Raw genomic sequence first — 13,657 nt, 5'->3', positions numbered from 1 at the left:
CAGAACAAAAGACCATATCCCACCAAACACGCTAAAAAAAGGGGATAGGAAAAAATGGGATTAATGTAATAAATGATAAATTTGTCCAAGGTACACTGTTCACATCTTTGGAATAATCACAATGAAATCCCTTGTAATATTAATGCATGTGAATAAAGAATGTTAAAAAATAGATATTCATTTCCTTCTTCAGGCTCTTATGGCAATTTTGGGGAAATTTTTCTGAGTTAGTCTCCTTTGGAAGTCATCAAATTTGTTAATGCATTTGTTTATATGCAACTTACATCAAAGAATAAGAATACTCTATAACTAATTTGTTACAAAGTACACATGGTAATGTATCCTTTATTCTGTCTTAATACTTCTAATTAACGCATATTGATGGTATGTGATATTGTCATGTGTGTATACAGTATATAATAACCAAATCAGCACAATTAACATATCCATCCTTTCAAATATTTATTATTTTTTGTGTGGAGAACATTAAAATCCTTTTATTCCAGCTACTTTGAAATATGTTATTATTGACTCTAGTAACCTTACACTGCTATGGAACACCACAAATTATGACTACACTGTATTGTGATATATAATCACCAACTCTATCTCCATCTCCACCTACAATTCCCAGCTCCTTCAAACCAATATTTTGCTCTGTACTTCTATGATATTGGAGTTTTTATCTTCTACATATGAATGAGAATGCAGTGTTTCCCTTTCTGAGCATGATTCATTTCATTTAATATAACATGCATTAGTACCATTTGTTGCAGTGATATTTGTAACTATATAATATAGTATAGTATAGTATATAATTATAGCATAGTTATATAATGAAATACAATATAATATATTATGATAATATAATTTATATAACTTACAATAATATATTATATTTTAAGAGGTGAAGAAAAACTAGCTGACCATCAAATGATTAATGGATACAATTAATGTGATGTATATATACCCTGGAATATTGATTATCCATTAAAAATGAAATCTTATCATATTGGGAAGAGACCCACTTGGGGTCCCTGTGCAGAACTTTTATATATAAGACATGTTACCAAAATTCTAAAATGTCAGTGAAAGTGTATCAAAATGTGGATGACATACAGCTGCACATAATAGAAAGCCAACCAAAACAGTGACTGGAACAAATTCAGGTTTTATTTATTCACACATCACAGGTGTAAACATAGGGATTATTTATTTTATTTTTATTACCATATATTAGTTATACAAGATGGGAGTTTCATTGTGATATTTTCTTACATACATATATTGTACTTTGATCATATTTACCATACTTAATTACTCTTTCTTATGCTCCCTCACCTAAACCCTAACTCTCATATCCCATGATCTGGTCATCATTTGTATATGGGCAGCATTTCATTGATGCTGTGTAAAATATGACATATCCACTGGAGAAGCAGATACTTCTGGGAGGCTGGACACTTATTTGGCCATAACTAACATATGCTCTCAAAGACATCATGTAGAATTAGATGCAAGATCATAAAAATGAGGTTAAAATTTAATCAGCATCTAGGAAAACACTAATATCATAAAGGGTACATTGTCAGGAAGGGATTTTAAGGAAGTGACACATAAGGAATGATGAAAATGAAAGTGGAAAACTAGTCTCAAATTTTTCAATATAAAATCTCATAAATGATGTAAGTTACCAAACTCAGTTTTGCCCAAACATGTATGGTTTAGAACAATGTTAGTATGAGAAAAAAATTATTCAGTGTGATATATGCCATTTGAAATGAAATAATTCCTAAAAATAAACCATAGTTGATAAATTGGCATATTCACATATTTCTGACTCAAAGAGGGAAACACGGTGAGAAAACTGGGAAATGATAAAATGGAGATGATTTGAAGTCATATAGAGTAGACATTACAATGAAGGAAAGTGTGGATTTAAATGTGGTAGAGAAGCTAAAATCAGAGATCCAGAAACTCTAGAAATAAATTGCACAAGCTTCACATCCAGCATCTGAAAACCCATCCCAGTGTGGCCCATAATTTGCAAGCATGTGCTATTTTCAGTCTCAGCACCATTGGGACATTTACACTTTCTATCTCAAAAAGTTTTTTCAGAGCACTCCTTATATTTATTCCTCAGGCTGTGGATGAATGGTTTCAGCATGGACGTGACCGCAGTGTACAATACTGAGCTTACTTATTATTCTCTTTTGCCTATATTCCACAGTCATCAGCATTTCAGCGCAAGTTTCCAGATCACTGTTTCTCTTACCTCCTTTTTTCCCCTTGATTGTTAAATTACATTTGGTGAAACATATCTATTTTCTTAAGTCTGAGTTTTGGCTTATTCAAGTGGCTTGTCGATCCACATCTTTATATGTAGTTTTCTTTATGTTAATCTAAAACACAATGTTTACTTTAATGCTAATATCCTGAATTTTTCTGATGTTCTGATATACAGGGTTGGGTTCCACTATATTTCTTCAAATAGACAGTGATTGATAGCAGCATTTGCTTTATATTTCATTCTCTTCCAAGGTTGCAAATTACAACCTTGCCATTTGTAAATGTCAGTGTGCACTGAGCTGTAATTCCTGAATCACTCAACAAACAGTGACTGGGCATCAGCTACATGACACAAAAATTAGCAACATTTTTAATTATATTCTATTATGTCTAGGTCTGCCAATTTAATTTTAACCCATGATGATAGCATAAATACTTGGTGTTAAATATCTTCTCTCAATTTCTTCATGCCATATTTAATTATGACTGATAGAACTGTTTTGAAGCCACTCAATTTCAATTTTTGAATTTTAACATTTGAATTTTGCTTGAATTTTAGTTTATTGTAGTCACACTTACATACGATTGTGAACATAGAAATGTGAACAAGAGGTGAAGTCTCTCATCATTCAGACCTTGCATCAAGATATTGATTCTGAGCACAGTATAGAAAATGTATGTGTGATGCAACGTCCCCAAGGAGATGACACAGGCAGGATTTGATTCAGAGTGAAAGGGAGGAATTGTCACAGTGTGTGCAGAGTTTACAGAATTTGTTCTTAGGTACCTATGAGTGTTGGTGAAACCACAAGTAAGACTAGAATGTGCTCATTGGATTTGTCCAAACAACTGAAAACTGAAATCTCAGTAATAACAAAGAAAAGACACCACAGAAGGAAATGGGGATAGAGGTCTCTCACATCTGCCCTTGTTATTAAAAAACAATAGATATTTTGTTATCTGTGTCTGGGTACTTTACATGAATGATAAATAACCATTGTTTTTTTTTCCTATGTAAACTAAATGATTGATCTCAGACAGAGTATAAAATACTGGCACCTAGAGACTGAGGATGGGAGGACAAGTTTGGGGGAACACTGATCAATGGTTTAAAAGTTAAAGTTAAATAGGATAAATACATTTTGGGGTCGGTTCCACAGTAGAGTGGTTATACATGATAATAATGTATTTTATATTTTAAAATAGCTAGAAGGTAGAATTTTGAATATACTCAGAACAAAAAAAAGATAACTGTTTTGGTAATGCATATGCAAATCATCCTGATTTTATCATTAAACAATGTTAATTTATTGAAATATCACATGCTTTCCCATAGATGTATACACATATACAATGATAAAATGTCAATTAAAGCAAAATAAATGTAAATGTAAGCCTAATAATTATCAACAATTTAGGAAGCATGTCTTCTAATATTTTATGTAAAATTGCCCAAATTTTATGAATTTTTTGAAATTTATATTTTATTTTTTCTCCCTGAGCTCCTTGTTATCAGTCAGTCCAGTCTTTGTCACAACACCCAAAATCTGTCACTTTGACTTTTGAGAATTTTGGTTATTTTCTTTTCTGAGATTTTGCTAAACCCCAATGTGACATGGGTTTAGTTGGAAAACAGCCAGTAACAAGGTTGCTTTCTTTCCATTACAAACTTTCTGGGACCACTTGACCATATTAGAACTTTTCCCTACTAACAGAATTTAATATTCTTCTCTGTCATTTTCTCTGCATATGTCTATCTCTCTAGTCATTCTCTCTTGTCTCTCTGTCTCTCTCTCTCCCTTAAAATATAAGTGCAGCAGTATCTGGACAGACAGAATCCTTGTGTCTTGAAAGTTCAGCAGCAAAAAGTCTCTTTATTCTTTGACCAACCTGCCTTCACCTTTTTTTGGTTGTTCTTTTAGTTATATTTACTTCCTCTTGACCTTGAGCATCTGGATCAGGTACCTTTTGTAGGACCTTTGCATAACTGTTCTTCCAATCTGGCACAGACTCCTGCAGATGACTCTGCACTCCCTCCTTGTCTTCCTGGGTTGTCTTTCCAAGAGTCACTAATCTGCTGGTCTTGGCTAACAGTCAGTGAAGTGTCATTTCTTATATCTTCCTTGTTCCTCAAAGTTTCTAAATTTTCTAAAAAGTGAAATAATAATTCCTTCATCTAACTCCATTTGGTTTAGTTTCTTTTTATAATTTCTCTCTTGTTGGATTTAAAAACATTTAACTTTGTTCAGATCAATCAAATTTTCAACAGTGCCTTCAAGATGATTATATCTACACTACATTCTTCCAATGTAGAAAAATAGTGTTTAAAAGTTTTGAATACTTGACCACTTGGAAAAGAGAGTATAGAGAAGAATTCTAAGTCAGAGAATGTAAGGGTATTTCCTAGCGGAGAAAGATTCATATGTCAAAATTACACATTCGTATCTCAAGTGTAGAATGTACATGGCAGTATGTTTCACAACTTAGTGTTGAATAATTGTGTCATACCTTTTTTCTTTTTCTCATTTTGTAAGACGTATCAACCGCATGAATCCAGAGAACAACACACAAATAGCAGAATTCTTACTTCTGGGGATTTCAGAGGACTCCCGGTTGCAGCCTGTCCTCTTTGGACTGTTGCTGCACGTGATGCTCACTGTGCTTGGGAATCTGCTCATGATCCTCTCACCATGTCAGCCTCCTGCCTGCATACACTCATGTACTTCTTCCTCTCCCACTGTCCTTTATGGACATCTGTTTAACCTCCATCACCGTATCAAGGATGCTGGTGACTATCCAGATGAGCAAGGTCATCACCTATGGAGGCTGTATAGCATATGCTTTTCTATATATTCTTTATAATAACATTGGACATCCTTTGGCTGAACATGATGGCCTATGACTGCTTTGTGGCCAACTATGAACCCATGCGCTACATAGTCATCATGAATCCTGGGCTCTGTGTACTGCTAATTCAGGTGTCCTGGATGGTGAGCGTCCTGAATTCCCTAATACATAGCATGATGGTACTATTACTGTCCTTCTATGGTCACTTAGGAACTCCACACTTTTTCTGTGAAGTTAATCAGGTGATCTACTGTGCCAATTGTCACACCTTTGTTAATTGATCTGGTGATGTATTTTACATCTCTAATACTGGGTGGTAGTTCCTTTGCCAGCATTCTTTACTCTTACTTTGAGATATTTTCCTCTATTAGTACAATCTCCTCAGATCAGGGAAGTATAAGGCATTTTCCATCTGTGCATCTCACCTTCCAGTCATCTCCTTATTGCACAAGCTTAGGTTTGTACCTTAGTTCTGCAACAAGCAAAAACTTCTACTGAAGTGCAAGAACCTCTGTGATGTACACTGTGGTCACCCCCATGCTGAATCCCTTCATCTACAGTTTGAGAAATAAAGATACAAAGAGATCTATGAAAACAGTTTTTGAGACAGAAATTATAAAAGTGCCAATTGTACTGGGACAAAGTAATTGCCTGTGATTGCAGAACTCAAAGCCTCAGGGGCAGACTGGGATGGATTGGTCAGATGGTGGAAGAAAAGATTGTTGTTTCTGTTTTTTTTCTTAGTTTTTCTGGCTGTCTGATTGTAGCTTCTCTACAAGATTACAACAGAATTCACTTTTTCACTCTTTTTTTTAATGTAGGTCCTATTCTTTGTTACTCTTTCTGGTCTGTATAAATGCTCTCCCTTTTATTTTTTCCCATTGATTTTCCCTCTTTGAGTCAGAAATATGTGGAAATTCTAACAGATCAAATAATTTTCACTAATTTCTTCATTTTAAATGACATGTCACATGGAATAATTTTCTTTTATTGCACTACAATAGTCATAATCCATACTCCTTTGGCAAAACTACATTTAAGGACTTCTGCTATTTACTGGATTTAATAGTTCATCAAACCTCATTGTGTCAATATTTTACCTTCACTTCTTGAGAATGTAATCTTAATCATATTAGAGATTTCATAGCTGCTGATAAAATTTGAATATCACTTCTAGAATCATGAGTCTTTCAGAAAAGTTGTATTCCCTGCTTATCATAGTTAATGGGCAAAATATCTGTCTATTCCCCCCAGATATATTGGCCTCACAATTCTGTCAAGGTCAATATTTGACTCTAGATAACATTTCGGAACCGGCGACAGTATACAAATGAAGAACAGATGGTGCTATGTGGTGTGAGACACTGAGAAAGGAGGGAAAATGTATATGGTGGCAAGAGGGCACCGATCGGGATTGTTAAGCTAATGAAATGTTTTGTTGCGTTTTATTTTAGATTAATGTGCTTTAATCATTTCTATGAAGGAGTTTCAGTGTGTTATTTCCACTGATGCTTACAGTGTGTCCTGATCAAGTCCAACCTCCCTTTATCCAAAGTCTCCACTGTCTTCACAGCTTCTGGTAATCATGATTCAACCATGCACGTTACTTATTTCATTACATAAGGCAGACAACATTTGGTACTCTTCTTTCTGTATGTAGTTTATTTTCCCCAGGAAATCTCCTTAAATTTCATACATGATGTCACAAGTGACAAGATTTCTTTGGTTATGTTTGAATAATATTCCACCTCATGCACACACACACACACACACACACATACAAACACGTATATATTGGATATGCATTGTATATATACATACATATACACTGTATATGTATATTTTTATATATGTATATATATACATACTTATACTTTATCCCTTTTGTTTCCTGATAGGCATGAGATTTGATTCCAAATCTTAGTTATTATAAATATTGCAACAATTAAAATGATAGGCTCATGCCTTTTTGGTCTCCTTGTGCGAATTCCTTGTTACTAGGGTTCATATTCTGTTTTGATATTGGGTCATATTTTTTCTTCATGAACAGTTGTGGAAACTGAACAGAGGGGACATGGATCTCTCAGTGTCATTTTTAATCACTGCATGTTAATCTGAAATTATCTCAAATAAAAGGTTTAAGAACTAGTCACTAGTTACCAATATTCTACACTCTGTGTCGGTGAGATCAACTTTTTAGATCCCACATGCAAAACCAAATTGTTATTTCTCATTCTTGTTATACAGCCAGACACAGATAACCAAATAGCTAATGTGGTTATGGACAAGAGCAAATATGAGAGATCTCTATCCCTATTCCTTCTGTGGCATCTTTTCTTTGTTACTGCTGGGATTTCAGCTTTCAGCTGTTTGGCCAAATCCAATGAGCACACTTTAGACTTGCTTGTGGATTCAACCAAAATGCAAGAGCTCCTCAGAACAAATTCTTTAAACTCTGCACACATCATGACAATTCCTTCCCTTCACACCGAATAGAATCCTTCCTGTGGCTGCTCCTAGAAGACACTGCATCACACACACATTTCCAACATTGTTCTCAGTCTCAACATCACGATGCAAGGTTCAAATGAGCAGAAATGTCACATCTTTGTTCACATTTCTGTGTTCACAATCATATGTAAGTGTGCATATAATAAAATAAAATTCAAGGAAAAGAGAAATATTAATATATGAGAAGTGAAATTTAATAGTTTCAAAACAGTTCTACTAGCTATAATTAAACAGGGCATAAAAAGTGAAAGAAAATATTTAATACCAATAATTTAATGCTATCATCATGATTTAATAATTAAATTGGCAGACCTAAGCATAAAAGAATATATTGAAAAATTCATTCAAATTTTATATTATGTAGCCAAGGCTAGGTCACTGTTTGTTGAGTGATTCAGGAATTATAACTCAGGGTATACTGACATTTGACACATGATCGGTTATATTTTAATTGGGTTGTAGAAGATTGAAATGTAAAGCAAACACTGCAATCAATGCCTCTCTATTTGAACAACATTTAGTGGTCCTCATCCTTGTATGTTACTAGAATATCAGAAAAAATAAATACCTCAGCATTAAAGCAAACAATGTGTTTAAGAATAAAAAAGAAAACTACATATAATGTAGATGTCAAAAAATTGAATACACCAAAATTCTCAGACTTAAGAATATAGATGTGTTATATTAAGCATAATTTAATTTTAATAACATAAAGTGAGTAAGAGATACAATAAACTAGAAACTGCAGTGACATTGCTGATTAGCTGTCAAATATGGGTACAGGAAATTAATAAGAAAACCAAAATGGTGCTCGAGCTCAGAAAAACAAATTTATAACCTTCTATGGGTAACACTGTTTTTCTTTTCCACCTGATTGAATACAAAGGTTCTTGGCACATGTTCTAATGACACTGAATCCACTTTAAACCTTTCAGTCCCTCTTCATACTGGGCTTGCATTGCTATCATTTCATTGTCAACAGTGACTCTGCATTGCTGAGATCAATGCTCACTTCCCTTTCTAGCATGGCTAACAAACACATCAATGAATTAATCAAACAAACAAGCAAACTGCCACAGCCATCTCTCATTTCTGGCCTGGGCTGCATTTGTTCTTGGGTGACCTGAAGTAAATGTACCTGTCTTCCTTCTTCCAGATGCAGCTGGACAACATGTTGGGGAATCTTGGACTCTCCTGGGTGGGTTTTCTGGATGAAGTGTTTCTACATTGAAGTACAGATTCCTCCCTGTCTGGCAATGGAAACTCAAGTTAAGTTGACAGACAGGACAACAGGAAGTCCTCAAGCATTATCCCCAAACAGATGAGGACTCTGAAGTAAACGATGTGTTTTAGATTCCAAAGAGAAAACTATATGTAATATAGATGGTCAAAAGCTTTGAATAAGCCAAAAATCTCAGACTTAAGAATATAGACATTTTACATTAAGTATAACTTAATATAAGATCCATCCAGACAAGGGCTCACATAGGCAGAAGACAATGGCAGGGGAGGTATTTAGAGCTTAGTGTGTCTATTCGAGAGGCAAACTTCCCTCTTGATACTCTAGTCTTGAGAACATCAAGACATGGGACATTATTCTGAAGACTGCAATTTTTCTTTCTCCTTCTCTGTTCTGAGGATACAAGGCTAAATGTCAAGTGAATTGATTTTTATGATGTGATCTCCATGAACTCTTCTTCCATCTAGAGATCTAATCTCCTGACACCAACCACTCACTTTAAGTGTTCTCCAAAATCTAAGACTGATGAAACCATCTTGACTTGGTCACTTGGCCCCATAAAGTGATGGGGACACAGTCCCTAATATCTTCAAAGATTTAACTAAGTTTTATTCAGCAAGGGAGTTATCTGTGATCCCATAATATAAAAGAGTAAGTGATACAACACTTAATAGTTTTCCAAAACAATTGGTCGTGTATTTTTACATATCTTGAAAATTCAGAAAGGTCTATTCAGACCATTTCATGTGCAAATCCCTAAAATTTGTAACTAATAAGAATTCTCTCATTTAATTTATACAAAATGCTGTGTTTTGTGGTTGGAACTTCTGTGAATTTTATTTTAAGATCACAAATGGGGCTCAGTCCATTTGTGCCCAATGGATGTGAAGATCCAAACATGTGAATGTTAGAGGAGATAGAAATGTGCCTTTCATACAGAATGGAAATTCAGCGAGAGCATGGGCTATGAACTTGGAATCCAGAGATGTTCAGTAGATGTTTCTTCACTTAATGAATACAGAAGTGGTATGCTGGGAAAAATGAGAAATGCTGGTAAAATGAATCAGACTAGTGGAGGAATAAGAATATGGAGTAATAGGAAAATCCACAAAGTGTTGAAGTGTGGTAAAAGGTACAGGCAGCCATACAGAAGCTTAATGGGTCAGAGTTATGGAATGACCCAGCAATGTTAAGGAATGGTTCTGACAATGGTGATTATATTGCTGGATGTGAAGCTCTGTGCTGCCATGATGTGAGAGGCCCATATGGCCAGATTCTGAGGACAGCATTCAGTGCTGACAGTGACCTTTGTCTAACAACCAGCAAGATGATGGGACTTCATTTAGATTATCACAAATACTGAATTCTGCACAGGACCTGAATATGTCTTGAGGACGTCCTGAGCTCCAGATGAGAACACATTCAGACCTGTGGTTTGATTTTGCTTTTGTGAGACCAGACCAGATAAACAAGCCAAGCCATGCCTGAAATTCAGATCTAAGACGACAAGGCTAACAAATGGGTATTGTTTAGGGTAATTTGTCTCACACCAAGAGCAAACTAATTGCAATTTCAACATCTCCAATTATTAGGTCTGCATTTTGTTCTTTTAAATTTATACATTTTTGGTATCTGAATTTAACTCAAGACCTACTGCTTACTGTGCAAACACTCAACAAATTAAACCATGTACTAAGTCTTTTGTGTTTTAGTTTATTTTCAATACGTTCTGTCTCACACAGCCTATAATAAAATGATCCTGCTGACCAAGGACTGACTTTCTAAAACCATGATCCTAAATAAATCTTTCCTCTTATAAGTTCTTTCCCTGACATGCATGTCACAGTAATAGGAAAACTGAGTAACACAGATTTGCTATGATAGTACGTGATTATGTGGGGGAAAGTGAAAAGAAATTGAGAAATAAAGAGGAAATGTAAATGTGTGAGAATGTGAACTTCCTGAAAACAGCTACTCTGAAATTTCACTTGGCCACTTAATAGTTCATAAACATTTTATGTGAGACAATTGCAGATTAATATGGAGTGGTAGGAAATGACACAGAGAGATCCATGTTCCATTTGCTCACCTTCCATAAATGTACATTGAGAAAAACATCACAACATCACAAATAAGATATGAAGAGTGGTAACAAGGAAATCATATCAGAAGACCAAAAATACTCCTGATCATTCATGTAAATTGTTGTAATATTCATAATAGCTAAGGCATAGATTCAACCTGCATGCCTATCATGAGATGAAGGGATAAAGTTTAATTATTTATACGATTATACATACATATAGATATACACACTATATACATATATATAATATATATAATATATGTGTGTATGTGTCTATGTGTGTGCATGAGGTGGAATATTATTCACCAATAACAAACGAAATCTGGTCACTTGTGAAAGAGTGGATGGAATTTAAGGACATTGTGCTATGGGAAATAAGCCACATACAGAAAAGAAAGCAGCCAGGCATTGGTGGGTTATGCTTACTCAGGAGGCAGTGATCAGGAGGATTATGGTTTGACAGCAACCACTGGGAAGGGAAATAGTTTTCATGGAGGGGCTCAAGGTGTGGGCCCCACAACCTACCATCTGTTAAGCATTTGTATTCTGTCAACATTTCTGTAATAGTTGTGTGTGTGTGTGTGTGTGTGTGTGTGTGTGTGTATACATATATATATATACACACCTGGGAAGGACTGGAGAGTCAATACCTGTGGAGTGGAGATGATAGAGAGCTATTTTGCCCATAATTATGATAGCCATGGAGGACACCTAGCTGAGATACATGATCTTCAAAGTGAGATTCAAGTTTAATTAGCACCAATGAAAATTTCTAATATGAAAAAGACTGCATTGTCACAAAGTGAAGATAAACAGCATAAGGAGGATTGACGAACATGCTAAGGAAAAATTATAGTGTTGGATATTTTTACTATAAAATCCAATGAATAGTCAGAGTCCCCAAATGCAGTGCTTGCCAAAAGAATATGTCTTATCATTGTTTTAGTAAAAGACAAGAAAATGACTCAGTGTGGTATGTCATTTGAAATGAAATGATTCCTAACAATATGTCCTATGTGATCAATGGGAATTTCCAATTATTTCTGAAACAAAGGGGGAAAATCTTTGAGAAAAGATAAGATGGAGATGATTTTATAGAGAGCAGGAAAAGCACTGAAGTGGATTTTGTTTTAACTTTGTAAAGAAGCTTATATAGGAGATCCAGAAACACTAAGAAAAAATAGAGTCAACAAGCTTTACTTCCTCCACCTGACCAAACCATCCCAGACTGACCCTGAAGCTATGTGTTCTGCCATCATGGGCACTTGTTTAGTCTCAGCACAAATGGCATGCTTATAATTTCTCTCTCAAAAAGTCTTTTCAGAGCTCTCTTTACATCCTTATTCCTCAGACTGTAGATGAAGGGATTCAGCATGGGGGTGACCACTGTGTACATCACCGAGGCTCTTGCACTTGAGTATAAGTCTTGGCTTGTGGAAGAACTAAGGTACACACCTAAGATTGTGCAATAAAATAAGAAGACAACTGAGAGGTGAGATGCACAGGTGGAAAATGCCTTATGCTTCCCCTGAGCTGAGGAGATTGTATGAATAGAAGTAAATATCTTAACGTATGAGTAAAGAATGCCAGCAAAGGGACCACCACCCAGTATTAGAGATGTAAAATACATCAGCAGATCATTAACAAAGGTGTCAGAACAGGCACAGTGGACCACCTGATTAACTTCACAGAAAAAGTGTGGGATTTCCGAGTGAGCACAGAAGGACAGTCGCAGCACTAGTAAGCTATGTATCAGGGAATTAGGGACACTTGCTATCCAGGATGCCTGGAGCAGCTGCACACAGAACCTGGGATTCATGGTGATTGTGTAATGCAGGGGGTGACAGATAGCCACACAGCGGTCATAGGCCATCACAGTCAACAGAAAGATGTCCAATGTTATAAAGAGTGTGAAAAAAAGCATTTGGGTGATACAGTCTGCATAGGTGATGACCTTGGTCTGTATCTGGATGTTTATCAGCATCTTTGGGACAGTGGTGGAGGGGAAGCAGATGTCCACAAAGGATAAGTTGGAGAGGAAGAAGTACATGGGTGTGTGCAGGTGGGAGTCTGAGATGGTGGCCATGATGATGAGCAGGTTCCCAAGCACAGTGATCAGGTACATGGACAGGAACAGTCCAAAGAGGACTGGCTGGATTGTGGGGTCCTCTGAAATTCCCAGAAGCAGAAATACTGATATATGAGTGTTGTTCTCTAAATCCATATGGCTTATGTTCCTAACAAAAAGAAAAAGGAAGAGACATGATGCAACTATACACTACTAACCATAGAGGCATGCTTTCTGTATATTCTACACTTTTGTATTTGAATCTGTTAACCTCTTCTGTATCCACTTACCATCTCCAATTGGGAATTCCTTTCCAGATGTTTTATCAAGAGTTAATGTATCCAAAATTTAAAACATTAACTTTTCATATGTTGGAGGAATACAACCTAGACATATCATGTTGTAGCTACTGTGGAAGAAATGATTAATGCTTACGATATACAAATGTTTTTAAATTGAATGAGGGGGAAATATAAAAAGAAATGAAAGTACATACAATTAGGTAAAGAAATCATTACTTAACATGTTAGAAGATTTAGGAACCTAGAAGGAAAATGGGAAATATAAGAGAAATTTCATTGGAAATGGTACTTTTTGCTGGATATTTAGTTAGAAA

The 13,657-nt window shown here is 35.5% G+C and overlaps 1 protein-coding gene across 1 annotated transcript; it reads right to left on the bottom strand.

The window, feature by feature from the left end:
- Nucleotides 1–12,228: 12,228 nt before the first annotated feature.
- Nucleotides 12,229–13,197, bottom strand: LOC109678342 (olfactory receptor 7A10-like). The gene has a single exon (XM_020153942.2). It carries the CDS (start codon nucleotides 13,195–13,197, stop codon nucleotides 12,229–12,231), a length of 969 nt encoding a protein of 322 aa, XP_020009531.2.
- Nucleotides 13,198–13,657: the final 460 nt, after the last annotated feature.

The sequence above is a fragment of the Castor canadensis genome, chromosome 14 (assembly GCF_047511655.1).
Source record: "Castor canadensis chromosome 14, mCasCan1.hap1v2, whole genome shotgun sequence".
In the NCBI taxonomy this organism is placed as follows: Eukaryota; Metazoa; Chordata; class Mammalia; order Rodentia; family Castoridae; genus Castor; species Castor canadensis.
This window is presented reverse-complemented; position numbering and strand designations above follow the sequence as displayed.